General features: G+C 45.0%; 1 protein-coding gene across 10 annotated transcripts in view; it reads left to right on the forward strand.

Annotated features, from left to right (window-relative positions):
• The first annotated feature begins 228 nt into the window (after positions 1 to 228).
• LOC119018764 overlaps positions 229 to 23,451 on the forward strand; it is a 38,110-nt gene continuing 14,887 nt past the window's right edge. For 4 of the 10 annotated variants that reach the window (XM_037096704.1, XM_037096702.1, XM_037096698.1 and 1 more), the window contains exons 1-17: positions 231 to 268; positions 1,996 to 2,073; positions 2,257 to 2,353; positions 2,498 to 2,596; positions 2,734 to 2,797; positions 2,978 to 3,081; positions 3,173 to 3,445; positions 3,628 to 3,721; positions 3,836 to 3,912; positions 4,049 to 4,273; positions 4,394 to 4,432; positions 4,567 to 4,695; positions 4,786 to 4,863; positions 4,985 to 5,088; positions 5,189 to 5,266; positions 5,342 to 5,422; positions 5,641 to 5,727. In XM_037096704.1, coding sequence (XP_036952599.1) covers positions 2,261 to 2,353; positions 2,498 to 2,596; positions 2,734 to 2,797; positions 2,978 to 3,081; positions 3,173 to 3,445; positions 3,628 to 3,721; positions 3,836 to 3,912; positions 4,049 to 4,273; positions 4,394 to 4,432; positions 4,567 to 4,695; positions 4,786 to 4,863; positions 4,985 to 5,083 — 1,374 coding nt within the window. In that variant the 5' untranslated portion in view covers positions 231 to 268; positions 1,996 to 2,073; positions 2,257 to 2,260 and the 3' untranslated portion in view covers positions 5,084 to 5,088; positions 5,189 to 5,266; positions 5,342 to 5,422; positions 5,641 to 5,727. Of the gene's footprint in view, positions 269 to 565; positions 837 to 1,995; positions 2,074 to 2,256; positions 2,354 to 2,497; positions 2,597 to 2,733; positions 2,798 to 2,977; positions 3,082 to 3,172; positions 3,446 to 3,627; positions 3,722 to 3,835; positions 3,913 to 4,048; positions 4,274 to 4,393; positions 4,433 to 4,566; positions 4,696 to 4,784; positions 4,864 to 4,984; positions 5,089 to 5,185; positions 5,267 to 5,341; positions 5,423 to 5,640; positions 5,728 to 23,451 lie in introns of those variants that run through there. The other 6 variants (XM_037096707.1, XM_037096705.1, XM_037096706.1 and 3 more) reach the window with 6 other exon arrangements.

The following is a 23,451-nucleotide window of genomic DNA, read 5'->3' on the forward strand; positions in this document are numbered from 1 at the left end:
TTCTAATTAACGTTGATGTTTTGTTCCTGTATTATATTCTAATATATTCATAAAAATATATATAAATAATGGATGCAGCAAAGTATGGTCGTCCGGAGTCTTGGTCAAGTGCACAGATTATCAGCCATCTCATTGGATAAATCACCTTGGATACAGATGACAGACAACACAGGAGAACTCTGATTGGACAATTGTGTGTGCATTATTTTTGGCCTTGAAATAAAATCACTGATCCGGCTCTGCTCGATACCCTTTGACCTCATCGTAGGTAAGTACCTGTCATGTCTGATATTAGCATACTGAAATCGTTAATAAAAATGGATTTTATTGAAGCTAGACATTACTATCTCTCGCATGATCACGATAACTCATGATTTCGGGAAAAAAATGAATGTAATTGTTAATGATCGGTCTGTTTCAGCAATATTAATCCGGAGGTACTTGGCTCAAAGTCACCGCTGTTAGCGCGGCCTAACGTTTTATATACCGGAGCCGAGTAGCGCCGTTAGCTCGTCCTAATATTGTTGTATTGAAACAGACTGACGGAGCTCCGTTAGTGGAGTGTCAAGTGCACAGATAGCTAACGTTAGCTGTTAGCTCCGCTACCCGGAGCCCAGTAGCTCCGGGCCAACAGCGGAGTGTCAAGTGCACAGATAGCTAACGTTAGCTGTTAGCTCCGCTACCCGGAGCCCCGTAGCTCCAGGCCAACAGCGGTTAGCAAAGCTATAGGGGTCCATAAGTTTATGATATGTCTGTCTCGGTAACAGTAACGGGGCTCCGGCAGTCGGTTTCAATACAACAATATTAAGACGAGTCAATGGCGCTACTCGGCTCTGGTATGTAAAACATTAGGCCGCGATCTAAGCCAACAGCGGTGACTTTGCTTTTTCTATAAAGAAACATTAACCGGAGCGAAAAGCTAACTGCGCTAACTGAGCTAACATCCGTACACCTTTAACAAAAGTGAGGTAGTTGAATCTAACTGTCGTGATTTTGGGAAGATTAATTGTTTATGGTCAATGTGTTTCTATATAAGGTCGATCTGTTTTATATATAAGATGACTGACCTAAAAGCTAAAACGTTAGGCCGCGCTAGATGCTAACTGCGCGAACCTTGTCTTTGTTCTCTCGCAGCGCGAAGGATAGCCATTAGCTAGATGCTAACTGCGCAAACCTTGTCTTTGTTCTCTCGCGGCGCTAACGGTAGCCATTTTTCTCTCCGGGTGCGAACTGTACTGTCATGTCCAGATCCTTAACACGGGTCAGATTTGTAGTTGGAGATATTACACTCATTATTTTCTGATTTGTTTTTTGTTTGTTTTTTCTGTTTTCATACAAGAATATCAACACAAGCTAAAAGCTGTATTTCATATCTAATTGTGTAGATTGTGACTAGTATTTAATACTCCCTTCTGTCTACTGAAAAACACATTTCTCCTGTTTGTGATAAGATGTGATTAAATGCCTTTCTATGTAGTTAGATAAATATCATACTTTAGATGTACCATACACTTTTACTACCTTGATTAAATAGAAAAGGAAGCATTTTCATACATGACCATTTTTGCTTTTGGTAATAAATGTGCATTCAGATGTTGATAAAATCCCATACATTTGATGAAGTAATTTTTATCTTGTGTGTTATATTCATCATGTCATGGTAATTCTTTGTTCTTAGGAATAAACTATTTGATACTGTGTAGTTTAAAATTGACATAGTATTTTAATTATCATTTATAGTAATTATAAATTATAATACCCCGCGACCCTGCAGAGGATTAAGCGGCGTACATATAATGTGTACAGATAATGAATGGATGGATGGATAAATTATAATATGGAATTATTTAAAAAAATATCGTGCCCAAAAACACACAAATTATGTCAAGTACAGATGTTTAACTTGTGTCTGTTATGATATTAACTTGTTGCTAACACTGACTCGTAACATTTGAGAGACATTTATCTTTTTATTATTTTATTGTCTTTGATAAGATTAAAGGGTTCCTGTGCTGAGTGACAGCTGAGAGTGACCATCATCCCTGATCCATTGCCCTCAACCTTCACAGAGCAGTAACACCACATCACCTACACACACATAATCACCACATCGTCATCTTTTTTTCAAATTTCATTCTATATATAAGATTATATTAGTTTGTCTTAGATTAGTTTAGTTTACATTAGGTGGTTTAGGTTTAGGTCAGTTTGACAAGTATTTCTCTTGTTGTTTCTCTTGTCTTGAACTTTTGTCAGCAGGATGCCAAGGAAGTCGAGGCGGTCTGTGGTGTTGAAGCAGCGCTGGAGGAAGCTCAACCTGGAGGAGCTGAGGTCTTCCCCCACCCCCCCGGAGGTACTTACACAGTAGATAAGCCTCTGTGTCGCAGTGACAACTGTCTGCATGAAAATGGCTGTAGAAATGTTACATCTATTGCTTTCTCCTGAACTGCTGAGTTCTGAATGTCTACCATGTCTTTTGATGTTAATGTTTCATCAGACGGTGTCCCCCCCGGCTGGAGAGGAGCCTTCCAGAGGGTCAAGGACCAAGAGGACCAGGGAGACCCACCCCCCCTGCTCCCGAGCTCCAGTCGGCAACGTGTGTTCCTACCTCACACACACACAATGAGACAAGTTTTATTATATTTTGTTTTAACTTGTATGTCTTTATCTTATGCTTGTTGCTATGATTATCGTTAATTTTTTTTTTTTTCTTTGTCTTTAATCTGTCATCAGGCAGTTGGATCTTCACCCCCAGCCAAGCCTTTCTGGAGCCCGGAGGATGTGCAAGTTCGTGCACGTAAGTATCTACTTGTTTTATCCCTAAATGATCAATAAATTAATTCATCATCAATATTGAACTTTTTAAACAGGTTTTCCTGTACTTTTTTACTGGTATAAACAAGTGATTGTTGATATTTCCTTGTAGCCTTTCCTTCATCAGTTTAACCTTTTATCTGTTTTGTACTTTACCAAACGGGCCGCGGTACCGGTTACCGCCATCCGGTGGAGACGTGGCCAACTTCGAAGCTCACTGGACGGAGCCACAAGTTGGTCATCCCACCGGAGTCTCCTGGCAAGCAGGTGCTATTATTGTCCAGTTTATGAAGGAAGTGATTGATCTTGAGAGGGATTAATGATTTTCATGCTAATGAAATTTTCTTTGTTGTTGCAGTTTGTTCTGATTGTCGGGGACTCCCATCTCCGGGCCATCGTGGACCGTTTCGCCAAGATGCCAGAAGGGAAGTTTTCTTTTGGTATCATGTCGACCCCTGGGGCCCATGCTGCTCAGCTGCGCACTGAGGTCCTACATGCAAAGGTTCCTCAATCCCCTGATGCTGTTTGTGTTCTTGCTCCTAGCAACAACCTGACTGCGAGCAGGACCGTCGACGAGGCAGCCGTCGACTACGCCCGATTCCTCACTGCTGTGAGGAGCCGCTGGCCGGAGGTAAGCATTTATTTCATGTCTTGCTTGTCCTGTATTCTTAGTAGTTAAACAACACTAGTAGTACATTGACTACTTGAATAAGATTAATTGTGTGAGCTTTCGAAAAATGTGCACTAAATATGGTGTGTGTGATTTTGAATGAAACTGTCAGTTGGTGTTTTCTAAAATTTTGTTTCCTACAGGTCTTTGTGGTGGACTTCCCCCCCCACCTGAACGAGGATGAGGAGCACCAGAGGGCCCTTCGCCACGCGTACCATCGCGTGACAGCTCGTATGGGTAAGTAACAAAAAAATATCTTGTCAGTTAAAACAAGTAAAAGAAATGTACTTAAAAATGTCTGTGATGAACATAGTCATACATGTGTGAATACTGTAATGACTTTTTTTTTAGGTTTTTTAGGTTTGAGGTACTTCTCTGCGGAGGAGTACTTCCCCCGTACGCGCTTGGATCTGTGGAGCAGAGACGGCGTAAGTAGAGTATCTGTGTGATTAAAAAAAGGTCTAATTTGCTATAATTTCTTGTGTGTCGATATGAAACAGTCGACACGAGCTACCTTTTGAAGTTAAACTGTCTGTAAATGGATTTGTATTGTCATGTCTGCAGGTTCACCTGAGCGACCGTGAGGGTATGGGGATCCTCACCCAGCTGCTGTGGGCCTCCACGGAGCAGTTCCTCGAGACACCACCACCACCTCCCCCTCCCCCGGTGTCTCCTACTCCTTCACAGCCGCTTAGGAAGGTTTCTCCTAAGCTGGTTGTGAAGGGAGAGGTACGTGCTCCTCTGTCTCCTGACCCCTTCCAGTGGAAGGTCGTTGGTCAGAGCAGCAAGGTTAGTAGGGTTTTTCTTTTTTATTTATCAGTATATTATGTGTCTTTTATGTGTACATTTTGGTTCACAGTCATAACTAAAAAGCACCTATTTAATCAAATATGTGATGTGCTTTCCCAGCCGCAGGTTCCTGGTCCAGCCAGCGTGGTTCAGCAGCAGGTTAGTTATTTTTCTTTTTATTCATTTTTTTTTTTTTTTTTTTCATAACAAGTTAACTGGTTAGTATTTAAACTTTTTGTGTATTTGTACCCGACAAATATTCATTTGTCTTTGTGGTGTTTTGTCTTCCACAGGAGAAGGAGTCCTTCCTTCCACTGAACCCACGGTGGTTTAGTAGCACGACCCTTTGTGCTATGGAGGAAGTGTCTCCTTCTCAGCTGTCTGATGTGGTGGACGTCCCATCTCCTCCAGCACGCAAGAAGGTAAATTGTGTGACATCGCTTCTCAGGTGTATTATAAAATTCCCCTTGTTCCCTACAGTTACTGGTTCTATGTTTTATTTGACGGTGCAGGTGGCCTCCCCAGCGACAGCCAGGCGTCATAGGACCACGGAGAGACGCCCCCCCCGCCACCAGTCTCCTGTGAACAACGTATGTTACACAACTGACGCACATAGTCAATATTTACAGTTGAAACAGTGTCTTCATGGAGACATAACTACATTGTCCACTCTGTCTGAATTTTAACATGTTTATTCTCATCTGTCAACAGCAGGTTGGATCCCCTCCAGCCAGGCTGTCACGGAGACCAGCCCGGTTCCTCGGTCCAGGACCACGGTTGGAACACCCCCCCGCACCCAAACTTCAGTGACCAACGTATGTTACTCTCTGACACAAGACACAATCTCACTCAGAACACACAGTGTGTTCACTGAGACGCATGAAGTTTAACATATTTGTTCTCATGTGTCAGCAGCTGGTTGGATCCCCTCCAGTCAGGTTGTACTGTAGTTTGGGTGATCCGGCGACCCCCTGCTGTTCACCGGTTGCGAAGGTAAAAATTATTCCTATTGACTAAAGTTCATAATGTCGTTAAAGTCTTCATCAAGTTGTTAATATTTGTTCTCAGGTGACCAGGATGAAGACCCCTTCACCGGTTGGACCATCCCAGACCATTAAAGCTGCCTGTCACTCTCCTCGCCCAGTTAAGGTATTTACTCCACAACAGACACACACAGAACCTTTACTGTAAAATGCTGTAACTACATTAAACTGTTTCATTTAACATCTCTGCTACTATTATCTCTCGCTGCAGTTCACAAATGTCAGTGAGTAATTGAAATAAATTTGGGAAACTTTTCTTGTATCAACTTGCTGCATTGTGTTGCCTCATGTCTAGATATTAACTGGTGTTATTACTTATCACAGACCGTCGGGACACCAGTTCCCTCATCGTCCTGCTGGCCCTGGATCATCGATGACGGACTTGCCACCTCTCATTCCCCTTCTAAAGAGGTAAGGACATTTACATTTGGGTTTATTGAGGGCTTAAAGTGTTTGTTAGAGGTAAAGTGTGGTTTACTTTGAACTGAAATGCAAAAGGAAGGGAAGGAAGGAAATGAAGGAGGGAATTAATTACTATTTATGAATGTTTTCATGTGTAAATGGTGTGACACACGTACAAGGGATGTATTAGAGTTAAAGGTCCTTTAACGCCTCCTTCAAACTTAATTGGATAGTTAATTTAAAGCTGCAGTAGGTAAAATGTTTTTAGTCACATTTGCTTAAACTGTCACCATGCTATGACTGTAGTATATGTAATGGTTAATTACTACAACTAATAATCTTAACTAGGCTTATGATTATGCTAATAAATCCTTTATGATGATGATAATTTGTTATATTTCAGGTGCCGCTTAGTGCTAGTATTAGGGCTAGTCATAGTCAGAGTGACATGAGGTACAGGAAGTTCTCCAGGAACCACCAGTGTACCTGCATGTCCCTGACTTTTCTGGCTTATCTGAACGAGGGCTGTCAGTTTAACACTGCTGCCCTTGATAGCGTGCTGGCAAAGGGAGATTCACTTTATGTAGGTGTAAAACAACAGCTGATCCGGGAAAAAAGATTCCGCAGTGACCATCCCACTGTGGAAGAACTGCCCAAACAAGTCCTGACTGACACAGATATGTGTAATGTCCACATGCCTGAAATCAGGTGTGGACTTGTGAAAGCCAGTGGAAGCCAGTCTTGGTATCTGCCCCTTGCCACACAATTAGAGTGTCTGTCAGGTGACGTTAATCTGGCTTTAGTTATAGTAAGTCCAGAGTGTATTGCAGTTTTCCGTGACCGTTCGGGCAGGTATGGTGTGTTTGATTCACACTCAAGAAATGTGATGGGCTTACCTCACCCCCACGGCACTGCAATTATGAAGACCTTCTCGGAGATCAGTGACTTGGCTGAACACCTGCACAGACTCTTTGCAAATCGCGGCCATTCTGCCAGTTATGAGTTTGTGCCGGTGTCATTCGAAGCCATTGGTTCAAGAGAATGCCCTCAGGCATCTGTGGCACACAGTGTATCCAGGACAGCTCTCCCACGCCCACCAGCAGCAGAGCGCGTCCTCAAGGCGGCTCCTGCACCAGCAGCAGCAGAGTGCGTCCTCCAGGCGGCTCCTGCACCACCACCAGCAAAACATTTCACAAAGTTGCCAAAGCAACAGCGACGAAGAGCGATGCGTCATGCCAGCAAAAAACACACATTACTGTCTGGTGAAGAAAAAAGGAAAAAAATCGAATATGAAAGGAAAAAGTACAGCAGCTGTCTAGAATTTAGAAGAAAGAAACTCCAAGCACAAAGAAGAAGATATGCCCAAGACTGTCTCCATCAGAATCAGCGATTACTTTCCTTCAAATGTTACTATGAAAATGTTCAAGATAAGAAGAAGGAAGAACTCATCAGAAGATACAGGGAAAATGCTACTTTCAGGAGACAACGGAAGACTTACATTACAAAGAAATACAAGGAAGATGCCACGTTCCGCACCAGACAAAACAAACACTGTAGCGATAGATACCAGTCAGATACAGTGTTTCAGAGCAGACAAAAATTTGTCATGTCTCAGAGATACAACACGGATCAAAGCTATAGCCAAAAGAAAAAGTAAGATTTCAATCTCAGATATCAGAGTGATCCGGAATTTAGACGTCGTTTTAATCAACGTTGTAACCAGCGGAGAGGAACCAAATTGGCCACAAATGCTGCCTTTAGCATATTTTACAAGATGCAGAGAGCGCTTAGAATCAGGAGAAAATACATACAAATTGTGCCCCACCGCCCCAAGCCCCTGATTGATCCGGTGATGGAAGCAGCCATAGCTGTCTTTCGTGAGTCCATTAGACATGGACCCAGATGCATTTGTACCGTTTGTAATAGAACCATGTTTCCTAATCAGGTCAAAGAATGCAAAACACAAAAATATTGTAAACACGCAAAAGTGGCAGCAGCATGCTTGACAGGAAACTATGTTCACTTTTGTGACAGTGACTGCTCTACCCCTTGCTCTGTGCCACAAGAAAGACTGCATGAGTGGATATGCTACACCTGCGACAGCCACCTTAGCGGAGGATGCATACCACCCATGGCAGTTGTAAAGAATTTGGAGTTGGCGCCCGTCCCCCCAGAATTGGCTGCACTTAATGTGCTTGAGAGGCAGCTGATTGCAAAAATCTTGCCATTTGCAAAAATTGTTGCCACGTTCCGCACCAGACAATAGAAACACATTCGAGATAGATACAAGGAAGATGCCACGTTCCGCGCCAGACAATAGAAACAAGGAAGATGCCACGTCCCGCGCCAGACAATAGAAACAAGGAAGATGCCACGTCCCCCGCCAGACAATAGAAACAAGGAAGATGCCACGTTCCTCACCAGACAATAGAAACACATTCGATATAGATACAAGGAAGATGCCACGTTCCGCACCAGACAGTAGAAACAAGGAAGATGCCACGTTCCTCACCAGACAATAGAAACACATTCGATATAGATACAAGGAAGATGCCACGTTCCGCACCAGACAATAGAAACAAGGAAGATGCCATGTTCCGCACCAGACAATAGAAACACATTCGAGATAGATACAAGGAAGATGCCACGTTCCGCACCAGACAGTAGAAACAAGGAAGATGCCACGTTCCTCACCAGACAATAGAAACACATTCGATATAGATACAAGGAAGGATGCCACGTCCCGCGCCAGACAATAGAAACAAGGAAGATGCCACGTTTTGCGCCAGACAATAGAAACAAGGAAGATGCCATGTTCCGCACCAGACAATAGAAACACATTCGAGATAGATACAAGGAAGATGCCACGTTCCGCACCAGACAGTAGAAACAAGGAAGATGCCACGTTCCTCACCAGACAATAGAAACACATTCGATATAGATACAAGGAAGGATGCCACGTCCCGCGCCAGACAATAGAAACAAGGAAGATGCCACGTTTTGCGCCAGACAATAGAAACAAGGAAGATGCCACGTTTTGCGCCAGACAATAGAAACAAGGAAGATGCCACGTTCCGCGCCAGACAATAGAAACACATACGAGATAGATACAAGGAAGATGCCACGTTCCGCACCAGACAATAGAAACAAGGAAGATGCCACGTCCCGCGCCAGACATTAGAAACAAGGAAGATGCCACGCTCTGCGCCAGACAATAGAAACAAGGAAGATGCCACGTTCCGCAACAGACAATAGAAACACATACGAGATAGATACAAGGAAGATGCCACGTTCCGCACCAGACAATAGAAACACATTCGAGATAAATACAAGAAAGATGCCACGTTCCGCACCAGACAATAGAAACACATTTGAGATAAATACAAGGAAGATGCCACGTTCCGCACCAGACAATACAAACAAGGAAGATGCCACGTTCCGCAACAGACAATAGAAACAAGGAAGATGCCACGTTCCGCAACAGACAATAGAAACAAGGAAGATGCCACGTTCCGCACCAGACAATAGAAACACATACGAGATACATATAAGGACAATGCCACGTTCCGCACCAGACAATAGAAACACATTCGAGATAAATACAAGGAAGATGCCACGTTCCGCACCAGACAATAGAAACACATACGAGATAGATACAAGGAAGGATGCCACGTTCCGCCCCAGACAATAGAAACAAGGAAGATGCCACGTTCCGCCCCAGACAATAGAAACAAGGAAGATGCCACGTTCCGCGCCAGACAATAGAAACAAGGAAGATGCCACGTTCCGCGCCAGACAATAGAAACAAGGAAGATGCCACGTTCCGCAACAGACAATAGATACAAGGAAGATGCCACGTTCCGCACCAGACAATAGAAACACATACGAGATAGATTCAAGGAAGATGCCACGTTCCGCACCAGACAATAGAAACACATTCGAGATAAATACAAGGAAGATGCCACGTTCCGCACCAGACAATAGAAACACATTCGAGATAAATACAAGGAAGATGCCACGTTCCGCACCAGACAATAGAAACACATACGAGATAGATACAAGGAAGGATGCCACGTTCTGCACCAGACAATACAAACAAGGAAGATGCCACGTTCCGCGCCAGACAATAGAAACAAGGAAGATGCCACGTTCCGCAACAGACAATAGATACAAGGAAGATGCCACGTTCCGCACCAGACAATAGAAACACATACGAGATAGATACAAGGAAGATGCCACGTTCCGCACCAGACAATAGAAACACATTCGAGATAAATACAAGAAAGATGCCACGTTCCGCACCAGACAATAGAAACACATTCGAGATAAATACAAGGAAGATGCCACGTTCCGCACCAGACAATAGAAACACATACGAGATAGATACAAGGAAGGATGCCACGTTCTGCACCAGACAATACAAACAAGGAAGATGCCACGTTCCGCAACAGACAATAGAAACAAGGAAGATGCCACGTTCCGCACCAGACAATAGAAACACATACGAGATAGATACAAGGAAGATGCCACGTTCCGCACCAGACAATAGAAACAAGGAAGATGCCATGTTCCGCACCAGACAATAGAAACACATTCGATATAGATACAAGGAAGGATGCCACGTCCCGCGCCAGACAATAGAAACAAGGAAGATGCCACGTTTTGCGCCAGACAATAGAAACAAGGAAGATGCCATGTTCCGCACCAGACAATAGAAACACATTCGAGATAGATACAAGGAAGATGCCACGTTCCGCGCCAGACAGTAGAAACAAGGAAGATGCCACGTTCCTCACCAGACAATAGAAACACATTCGATATAGATACAAGGAAGGATGCCACGTCCCGCGCCAGACAATAGAAACAAGGAAGATGCCACGTTTTGCGCCAGACAATAGAAACAAGGAAGATGCCACGTTTTGCGCCAGACAATAGAAACAAGGAAGATGCCACGTTCCGCACCAGACAATAGAAACACATACGAGATACATATAAGGACGATGCCACGTTCCGCGCCAGACAATAGAAACACATTCGATATAGATACAAGGAAGGATGCCACGTCCCGCGCCAGACAATAGAAACAAGGAAGATGCCACGTTTTGCGCCAGACAATAGAAACAAGGAAGATGCCACGTTTTGCGCCAGACAATAGAAACAAGGAAGATGCCACGTTCCGCACCAGACAATAGAAACACATACGAGATACATATAAGGACGATGCCACGTTCCGCGCCAGACAATAGAAACACATTCGAGATAGATACAAGGAAGGATGCCACGTCCCGCGCCAGACAATAGAAAGAAGGAAGATGCCACGCTCTGCGCCAGACAATAGAAACAAGGAAGATGCCACGTTCCGCAACAGACAATAGAAACACATACGAGATAGATACAAGGAAGATGCCACATTCCTCACCAGACAATAGAAACACATTCGATATAGATACAAGGAAGGATGCCACGTCCCGCGCCAGACAATAGAAACAAGGAAGATGCCACGTCTTGCGCCAGACAATAGAAACAAGGAAGATGCCACGTTCCGCACCAGACAATAGAAACACATACGAGATACATATAAGGACGATGCCACGTTCCGCGCCAGACAATAGAAACACATTCGAGATAGATACAAGGAAGATGCCACGTTCCGCACCAGACAGTAGAAACAAGGAAGATGCCACGTTCCTCACCAGACAATAGAAACACATTCGATATAGATACAAGGAAGGATGCCACGTCCCGCGCCAGACAATAGAAACAAGGAAGATGCCACGCTCTGCGCCAGACAATAGAAACAAGGAAGATGCCACGTTCCTCACCAGACAATAGAAACACATACGAGATAGATACAAGGAAGATGCCACGTTCCGCACCAGACAATAGAAACACATTCGAGATAAATACAAGAAAGATGCCACGTTCCGCACCAGACAATAGAAACACATTCGAGATAAATACAAGGAAGATGCCACGTTCCGCACCAGACAATACAAACAAGGAAGATGCCACGTTCCGCAACAGACAATAGAAACAAGGAAGATGCCACGTTCCGCAACAGACAATAGAAACAAGGAAGATGCCACGTTCCGCACCAGACAATAGAAACACATACGAGATACATATAAGGACAATGCCACGTTCCGCACCAGACAATAGAAACACATTCGAGATAAATACAAGGAAGATGCCACGTTCCGCACCAGACAATAGAAACACATACGAGATAGATACAAGGAAGGATGCCACGTTCCGCACCAGACAATACAAACAAGGAAGATGCCACGTTACGCACCAGACAGTAGAAACAAGGAAGATGCCACGTTCCTCACCAGACAATAGAAACACATTCGATATAGATACAAGGAAGGAAACACATACGAGATACATATAAGGAAGATGCCACGTTCCGCAACAGACAATAGATACAAGGAAGATGCCACGTTCCGCACCAGACAATAGAAACACATACGAGATAGATACAAGGAAGATGCCACGTTCCGCACCAGACAATAGAAACACATTCGAGATAAATACAAGAAAGATGCCACGTTCCGCACCAGACAATAGAAACACATTCGAGATAAATACAAGGAAGATGCCACGTTCCGCACCAGACAATAGAAACACATACGAGATAGATACAAGGAAGGATGCCACGTTCTGCACCAGACAATACAAACAAGGAAGATGCCACGTTCCGCAACAGACAATAGAAACAAGGAAGATGCCACGTTCCGCAACAGACAATAGAAACACATACGAGATAGATACAAGGAAGATGCCACGTTCCGCACCAGACAATAGAAACACATACGAGATAGATACAAGGAAGATGCCACGTTCCGCACCAGACAATAGAAACAAGGAAGATGCCATGTTCCGCACCAGACAATAGAAACACATTCGAGATAGATACAAGGAAGATGCCACGTTCCGCACCAGACAATAGAAACACATTCGATATAGATACAAGGAAGGATGCCACGTCCCGCGCCAGACAATAGAAACAAGGAAGATGCCACGTTTTGCGCCAGACAATAGAAACAAGGAAGATGCCATGTTCCGCACCAGACAATAGAAACACATTCGAGATAGATACAAGGAAGATGCCACGTTCCGCACCAGACAGTAGAAACAAGGAAGATGCCACGTTCCTCACCAGACAATAGAAACACATTCGATATAGATACAAGGAAGGATGCCACGTCCCGCGCCAGACAATAGAAACAAGGAAGATGCCACGTTTTGCGCCAGACAATAGATACAAGGAAGATGCCACGTTTTGCGCCAGACAATAGAAACAAGGAAGATGCCACGTTCCGCACCAGACAATAGAAACACATACGAGATACATATAAGGACGATGCCACGTTCCGCGCCAGACAATAGAAACACATTCGAGATAGATACAAGGAAGATGCCACGTTCCGCACCAGACAGTAGAAACAAGGAAGATGCCACGTTCCTCACCAGACAATAGAAACACATTCGATATAGATACAAGGAAGGATGCCACGTCCCGCGCCAGACAATAGAAACAAGGAAGATGCCACGCTCTGCGCCAGACAATAGAAACAAGGAAGATGCCACGTTCCGCAACAGACAATAGAAACACATACGAGATAGATACAAGGAAGATGCCACGTTCCGCACCAGACAATAGAAACACATTCGAGATAAATACAAGGAAGATGCCACGTTCCGCACCAGACAATAGAATCACATTCGATATAGATACAAGGAAGGATGCCACGTCCCGCGCCAGACAATAGAAACAAGGAAGATGCCACGTTTTGCGCCAGACAATAGAAACAAGGAAGATGCCATGTTCCACACCAGACAATAGAAACACATTCGAGATAGATACAAGGAAGATGCCACGTTCCGCACCAGACAGTAGAAACAAGGAAGATGCCACGTTCCTCACCAGACAATAGAAACACATTCGATATAGATACAAGGAAGGATGCCACGTCCCGCGCCAGACAATAGAAACAAGGAAGATGCCACGTTTTGCGCCAGACAATAGAAACAAGGAAGGATGCCACGTCCCGCGCCAGACAATAGAAACAAGGAAGATGCCACGTTTTGCGCCAGACAATAGAAACAAGGAAGATGCCACGTTCCGCACCAGACAATAGAAACACATACGAGATACATATAAGGACGATGCCACGTTCCGCGCCAGACAATAGAAACACATTCGAGATAGATACAAGGAAGATGCCACGTTCCGAACCAGACAGTAGAAACAAGGAAGATGCCACGTTCCTCACCAGACAATAGAAACACATTCGATATAGATACAAGGAAGGATGCCACGTCCCGCGCCAGACAATAGAAACAAGGAAGATGCCACGCTCTGCGCCAGACAATAGAAACAAGGAAGATGCCACGTTCCGCAACAGACAATAGAAACACATACGAGATAGATACAAGGAAGATGCCACGTTCCGCACCAGACAGTAGAAACAAGGAAGATGCCACGTTCCTCACCAGACAATAGAAACACATTCGATATAGATACAAGGAAGGATGCCACGTCCCGCGCCAGACAATAGAAACAAGGAAGATGCCACGCTCTGCGCCAGACAATAGAAACAAGGAAGATGCCACGTTCCGCAACAGACAATAGAAACACATACGAGATAGATACAAGGAAGATGCCACGTTCCGCACCAGACAATAGAAACACATTCGAGATAAATACAAGGAAGATGCCACGTTCCGCACCAGACAATAGAATCACATTCGATATAGATACAAGGAAGGATGCCACGTCCCGCGCCAGACAATAGAAACAAGGAAGATGCCACGTTTTGCGCCAGACAATAGAAACAAGGAAGATGCCATGTTCCGCACCAGACAATAGAAACACATTCGAGATAGATACAAGGAAGATGCCACGTTCCGCACCAGACAGTAGAAACAAGGAAGATGCCACGTTCCTCACCAGACAATAGAAACACATTCGATATAGATACAAGGAAGGATGCCACGTCCCGCGCCAGACAATAGAAACAAGGAAGATGCCACGTTTTGCGCCAGACAATAGAAACAAGGAAGGATGCCACGTCCCGCGCCAGACAATAGAAACAAGGAAGATGCCACGTTTTGCGCCAGACAATAGAAACAAGGAAGATGCCACGTTCCGCACCAGACAATAGAAACACATACGAGATACATATAAGGACGATGCCACGTTCCGCGCCAGACAATAGAAACACATTCGAGATAGATACAAGGAAGATGCCACGTTCCGAACCAGACAGTAGAAACAAGGAAGATGCCACGTTCCTCACCAGACAATAGAAACACATTCGATATAGATACAAGGAAGGATGCCACGTCCCGCGCCAGACAATAGAAACAAGGAAGATGCCACGCTCTGCGCCAGACAATAGAAACAAGGAAGATGCCACGTTCCGCAACAGACAATAGAAACACATACGAGATAGATACAAGGAAGATGCCACGTTCCGCACCAGACAATAGAAACACATTCGAGATAAATACAAGAAAGATGCCACGTTCCGCACCAGACAATAGAAACACATTCGAGATAAATACAAGGAAGATGCCACGTTCCGCACCAGACAATACAAACAAGGAAGATGCCACGTTCCGCACCAGACAATAGAAACACATACGAGATACATATAAGGACGATGCCACGTTCCGCAACAGGCAATAGAAACAAGTAAGATGCCACGTTCCGCACCAGACAACAGAAACACATACGAGATACATATAAGGACAATGCCACGTAGAAACACATAGAAACACAGTCGAGATAAATACAAGAAAGATGCCACGTTCCGCACCAGACAATAGAAACACATTCGAGATAAATACAAGGAAGATGCCACGTTCCGCACCAGACAATACAAACAAGGAAGATGCCACGTTCCGCACCAGACAATAGAAACAAGGAAGATGCCACGTTCGGCGCCAGACAATAGAAACAAGGAAGATGCCACGTTTTGCGCCAGACAATAGAAACAAGGAAGATGCCACGTTTTGCGCCAGACAATAGAAACAAGGAAGATGCCACGTTTTGCGCCAGACAATAGAAACAAGGAAGATGCCACGTTCCGCGCCAGACAATAGAAACAAGGAAGATGCCACGTTCCGCGCCAGACAATAGAAACAAGAAAGATGCCACGTTCCGCGCCAGACAATAGAAACAAGGAAGATGCCACGTTCCGCGCCAGACAATAGAAACAAGGAAGATGCCACGTGCCGCGCCAGACAATATAAACAAGCAAGATGCCACGTTCCGCGCCAGACAATAGAAACAAGGAAGATGCCACGTTCCGCGCCAGACAATAGAAACAAGGAAGATGCCACGCTCTGCGCCAGACAATAGAAACAAGGAAGATGCCACGTTCCGCAACAGACAATAGAAACACATACGAGATAGATACAAGGAAGATGCCACGTTCCGCACCAGACAATAGAAACACATTCGAGATAAATACAAGAAAGATGCCACGTTCCGCACCAGACAATAGAAACACATTCGAGATAAATACAAGGAAGATGCCACGTTCCGCACCAGACAATACAAACAAGGAAGATGCCACGTTCCGCACCAGACAATAGAAACACATACGAGATACATATAAGGACGATGCCACGTTCCGCAACAGGCAATAGAAACAAGTAAGATGCCACGTTCCGCACCAGACAACAGAAACACATACGAGATACATATAAGGACAATGCCACGTAGAAACACATAGAAACACAGTCGAGATAAATACAAGAAAGATGCCACGTTCCGCACCAGACAATAGAAACACATTCGAGATAAATACAAGGAAGATGCCACGTTCCGCACCAGACAATAGAAACAAGGAAGATGCCACGTTCCGCACCAGACAATAGAAACAAGGAAGATGCCACGTTTTGCGCCAGACAATAGAAACAAGGAAGATGCCACGTTTTGCGCCAGACAATAGAAACAAGGAAGATGCCACGTTTTGCGCCAGACAATAGAAACAAGGAAGATGCCACGTTCCGCGCCAGACAATAGAAACAAGGAAGATGCCACGTTCCGCGCCAGACAATAGAAACAAGAAAGATGCCACGTTCCGCGCCAGACAATAGAAACAAGGAAGATGCCACGTTCCGCGCCAGACAATAGAAACAAGGAAGATGCCACGTTCCGCGCCAGACAATAGAAACAAGGAAGATGCCACGTTCCGCGCCAGACAATAGAAACAAGGAAGATGCCACGTTCCGCGCCAGACAATAGAAACAAGGAAGATGCCACGTTCCGCACCAGACAATAGAAACACATACGAGATAGATACAAGGAAGGATGCCACGTTCTGCACCAGACAATACAAACAAGGAAGATGCCACGTTCCGCAACAGACAATAGAAACAAGGAAGATGCCACGTTCCGCAACAGACAATAGAAACACATACGAGATAGATACAAGGGAAATGCCACGTTCCGCACCAGACAATAGAAACAAGGAAGATGCCATGTTCCGCACCAGACAATAGAAACACATTCGAGATAGATACAAGGAAGATGCCACGTTCCGCACCAGACAGTAGAAACAAGGAAGATGCCACGTTCCTCACCAGACAATAGAAACACATTCGATATAGATACAAGGAAGGATGCCACGTCCCGCGCCAGACAATAGAAACAAGGAAGATGCCACGTTTTGCGCCAGACAATAGAAACAAGGAAGATGCCATGTTCCGCACCAGACAATAGAAACACATTCGAGATAGATACAAGGAAGATGCCACGTTCCGCACCAGACAGTAGAAACAAGGAAGATGCCACGTTCCTCACCAGACAATAGAAACACATTCGATATAGATACAAGGAAGGATGCCACGTCCCGCGCCAGACAATAGAAACAAGGAAGATGCCACGTTTTGCGCCAGACAATAGAAACAAGGAAGATGCCACGTTCCGCGCCAGACAATAGAAACAAGGAAGATGCCACGTTCCGCGCCAGACAATAGAAACAAGGAAGATGCCACGTTCCGCACCAGACAATAGAAACAAGGAAGATGCCACGTTCCGCACCAGACAATAGAAACACATACGAGATAGATACAAGGAAGGATGCCACGTTCTGCACCAGACAATACAAACAAGGAAGATGCCACGTTCCGCAACAGACAATAGAAACAAGGAAGATGCCACGTTCCGCAACAGACAATAGAAACACATACGAGATAGATACAAGGAAGATGCCACGTTCCGCACCAGACAATAGAAACAAGGAAGATGCCATGTTCCGCACCAGACAATAGAAACACATTCGAGATAGATACAAGGAAGATGCCACGTTCCGCACCAGACAGTAGAAACAAGGAAGATGCCACGTTCCTCACCAGACAATAGAAACACATTCGATATAGATACAAGGAAGGATGCCACGTCCCGCGCCAGACAATAGAAACAAGGAAGATGCCACGTTTTGCGCCAGACAATAGAAACAAGGAAGATGCCACGTTTTGCGCCAGACAATAGAAACAAGGAAGATGCCACGTTCCGCACCAGACAATAGAAACACATACGAGATACATATAAGGACGATGCCACGTTCCGCGCCAGACAATAGAAACACATTCGAGATAGATACAAGGAAGATGCCACGTTCCGCACCAGACAGTAGAAACAAGGAAGATGCCACGTTCCTCACCAGACAATAGAAACACATTCGATATAGATACAAGGAAGGATGCCACGTCCCGCGCCAGACAATAGAAACAAGGAAGATGCCACGCTCTGCGCCAGACAATAGAAACAAGGAAGATGCCACGTTCCGCAACAGACAATAGAAACACATACGAGATAGATACAAGGAAGATGCCACGTTCCGCACCAGACAATAGAAACACATTCGAGATAAATACAAAAAGATGCCACGTTCCGCACCAGACAATAGAAACACATTCGAGATAAATACAAGGAAGATGCCACGTTCCGCACCAGACAATAGAATCACATTCGATATAGATACAAGGAAGGATGCCACGTCCCGCGCCAGACAATAGAAACAAGGAAGATGCCACGCTCTGCGCCAGACAATAGAAACAAGGAAGATGCCACGTTCCGCACCAGACAATAGAAACACATACGAGATACATATAAGGACGATGCCACGTTCCGCGCCAGACAATAGAAACACATTCGAGATAGATACAAGGAAGATGCCACGTTCCGCACCAGACAGTAGAAACAAGGAAGATGCCACGTTCCTCACCAGACAATAGAAACACATTCGATATAGATACAAGGAAGGATGCCACGTCCCGCGCCAGACAATAGAAACAAGGAAGATGCCACGCTCTGCGCCAGACAATAGAAACAAGGAAGATGCCACGTTCCGCAACAGACAATAGAAACACATACGAGATAGATACAAGGAAGATGCCACGTTCCGCACCAGACAATAGAAACACATTCGAGATAAATACAAGAAAGATGCCACGTTCCGCACCAGACAATAGAAACACATTCGAGATAAATACAAGGAAGATGCCACGTTCCGCACCAGACAATAGAATCACATTCGATATAGATACAAGGAAGGATGCCACGTCCCGCGCCAGACAAAAGAAACAAGGAAGATGCCACGTTTTGCGCCAGACAATAGAAACAAGGAAGGATGCCACGTCCCGCGCCAGACAATAGAAACAAGGAAGATGCCACGTTTTGCGCCAGACAATAGAAACAAGGAAGATGCCACGTTCCGCACCAGACAATAGAAACACATACGAGATACATATAAGGACGATGCCACGTTCCGCGCCAGACAATAGAAACACATTCGAGATAGATACAAGGAAGATGCCACGTTCCGAACCAGACAGTAGAAACAAGGAAGATGCCACGTTCCTCACCAGACAATAGAAACACATTCGATATAGATACAAGGAAGGATGCCACGTCCCGCACCAGACAATACAAACAAGGAAGATGCCACGTTCCGCACCAGACAGTAGAAACAAGGAAGATGCCACGTTCCTCACCAGACAATAGAAACACATTCGATATAGATACAAGGAAGGAAACACATACGAGATACATATAAGGAAGATGCCACGTTCCGCAACAGACAATAGATACAAGGAAGATGCCACGTTCCGCACCAGACAATAGAAACACATACGAGATAGATACAAGGAAGATGCCACGTTCCGCACCAGACAATAGAAACACATTTGAGATAAATACAAGGAAGATGCCACGTTCCGCACCAGACAATACAAACAAGGAAGATGCCACGTTCCGCACCAGACAATAGAAACAAGGAAGATGCCACGTTCGGCGCCAGACAATAGAAACAAGGAAGATGCCACGTTTTGCGCCAGACAATAGAAACAAGGAAGATGCCACATTTTGCGCCAGACAATAGAAACAAGGAAGATGCCACGTTCCGCGCCAGACAATAGAAACAAGGAAGATGCCACGTTCCGCGCCAGACAATAGAAACAAGGAAGATGCCACGTTCCGCGCCAGACAATAGAAACAAGGAAGATGCCACGTTCCGCGCCAGACAATAGAAACAAGGAAGATGCCACGTTCCGCGCCAGACAATAGAAACAAGGAAGATGCCACGTTCCGCGCCAGACAATAGAAACAAGGAAGATGCCACGTTCCGCACCAGACAATAGAAACACATACGAGATAGATACAAGGAAGGATGCCACGTTCTGCACCAGACAATAGAAACAAGGAAGATGCCATGTTCCGCACCAGACAATAGAAACACATTCGAGATAGATACAAGGAAGATGCCACGTTCCGCACCAGACAGTAGAAACAAGGAAGATGCCACGTTCCTCACCAGACAATAGAAACACATTCGATATAGATACAAGGAAGGATGCCACGTCCCGCGCCAGACAATAGAAACAAGGAAGATGCCACGTTTTGCGCCAGACAATAGAAACAAGGAAGGATGCCACGTCCCGCGCCAGACAATAGAAACAAGGAAGATGCCACGTTTTGCGCCAGACAATAGAAACAAGGAAGATGCCATGTTCCGCACCAGACAATAGAAACACATTCGAGATAGATACAAGGAAGATGCCACGTTCCGCACCAGACAGTAGAAACAAGGAAGATGCCACGTTCCTCACCAGACAATAGAAACACATTCGATATAGATACAAGGAAGGATGCCACGTCCCGCGCCAGACAATAGAAACAAGGAAGATGCCACGTTTTGCGCCAGACAATAGAAACAAGGAAGGATGCCACGTCCCGCGCCAGACAATAGAAACAAGGAAGATGCCACGTTTTGCGCCAGACAATAGAAACAAGGAAGATGCCACGTTCCGCACCAGACAATAGAAACACATACGAGATACATATAAGGACGATGCCACGTTCCGCACCAGACAATAGAAACACATTCGAGATAGATACAAGGACGATGCCACGTTCCGAACCAGACAGTAGAAACAAGGAAGATGCCACGTTCCTCACCAGACAATAGAAACACATTCGATATAGATACAAGGAAGGATGCCACGTCCCGCGCCAGACAATAGAAACAAGGAAGATGCCACGCTCTGCGCCAGACAATAGAAACAAGGAAGATGCCACGTTCCGCAACAGACAATAGAAACAAGGAAGATGCCATGTTCCGCAACAGACAATAGAATCAAGGAAGATGCCACGTTTTGCGCCAGACAATAGAAACAAGGAAGATGCCACGTTCCGCACCAGACAATAGAAACACATACGAGATACATATAAGGACAATGCCACGTTCCGCACCAGACAATAGAAACACATTCGAGATAAATACAAGGAAGATGCCACGTTCCGCACCAGACAATAGAAACACATACGAGATAGATACAAGGAAGGATGCCACGTTCCGCACCAGACAATACAAACAAGGAAGATGCCACGTTCCGCACCAGACAGTAGAAACAAGGAAGATGCCACGTTCCTCACCAGACAATAGAAACACATTCGATATAGATACAAGGAAGGAAACACATACGAGATACATATAAGGACGATGCCACGTTCCGCACCAGACAATAGAAACACATTCGAGATAGATACCATGAAGATGCCACGTTCCGCACCAGACAGTAGAAACAAGGAAGATGCCACGTTCCTCACCAGACAATAGAAACACATTCGATATAGATACAAGGAAGGATGCCACGTCCCGCGCCAGACAATAGAAACAAGGAAGATGCCACGCTCTGCGCCAGACAATAGAAACAAGGAAGATGCCACGTTCCGCAACAGACAATAGAAACACATACGAGATAGATACAAGGAAGATGCCACGTTCCGCACCAGACAATAGAAACACATTCGAGATAAATACAAGAAAGATGCCACGTTCCGCACCAGACAATAGAAACACATTCGAGATAAATACAAGGAAGATGCCACGTTCCGCACCAGACAATACAAACAAGGAAGATGCCACGTTCCGCAACAGACAATAGAAACAAGGAAGATGCCACGTTCCGCAACAGACAATAGAAACAAGGAAGATGCCACGTTTTGCGCCAGACAATATAAACAAGGAAGATGCCACGTTCCGCACCAGACAATAGAAACACATACGAGATACATATAAGGACGATGCCACGTTCCGCAACAGACAATAGAAACAAGGAAGATGCCACGTTCCGCACCAGACAATAGAAACACATTCGAGATAAATACAAGGAAGATGCCACGTTCCGCACCAGACAATAGAAACACATACGAGATAGATACAAGGAAGGATGCCACGTTCCGCACCAGACAATACAAACAAGGAAGATGCCACGTTCCGCACCAGACAGTAGAAACAAGGAAGATGCCACGTTCCTCACCAGACAATAGAAACACATTCGATATAGATACAAGGAAGGAAACACATACGAGATATATATAAGGAAGATGCCACGTTCCGCAACAGACAATAGATACAAGGAAGATGCCACGTTCCGCACCAGACAATAGAAACACATTCGAGATAAATACAAGAAAGATGCCACGTTCCGCACCAGACAATAGAAACACATTCGAGATAAATACAAGGAAGGATGCCACGTCCCGCGCCAGACAATAGAAACAAGGAAGATGCCACGTTTTGCGCCAGACAATAGAAACAAGGAAGATGCCATGTTCCGCACCAGACAATAGAAACACATTCGAGATAGATACAAGGAAGATGCCACGTTCCGCACCAGACAGTAGAAACAAGGAAGATGCCACGTTCCTCACCAGACAATAGAAACACATTCGATATAGATACAAGGAAGGATGCCACGTCCCGCGCCAGACAATAGAAACAAGGAAGATGCCACGTTTTGCGCCAGACAATAGAAACAAGGAAGATGCCACGTTCCGCACCAGACAATAGAAACACATACGAGATACATATAAGGACGATGCCACGTTCCGCGCCAGACAATAGAAACACATTCGAGATAGATACAAGGAAGATGCCACGTTCCGCACCAGACAATAGAAACAAGGAAGATGCCACGTTCCGCACCAGACAATAGAAACACATACGAGATACATATAAGGACGATGCCACGTTCCGCGCCAGACAATAGAAACACATTCGAGATAGATACAAGGAAGATGCCACGTTCCGCACCAGACAGTAGAAACAAGGAAGATGCCACGTTCCTCACCAGACAATAGAAACACATTCGATATAGATACAAGGAAGGATGCCACGTCCCGCGCCAGACAATAGAAACAAGGAAGAT

The sequence above is a fragment of the Acanthopagrus latus genome, chromosome 4, assembly GCF_904848185.1.
Source record: "Acanthopagrus latus isolate v.2019 chromosome 4, fAcaLat1.1, whole genome shotgun sequence".
NCBI lineage: Eukaryota > Metazoa > Chordata > Actinopteri > Spariformes > Sparidae > Acanthopagrus > Acanthopagrus latus.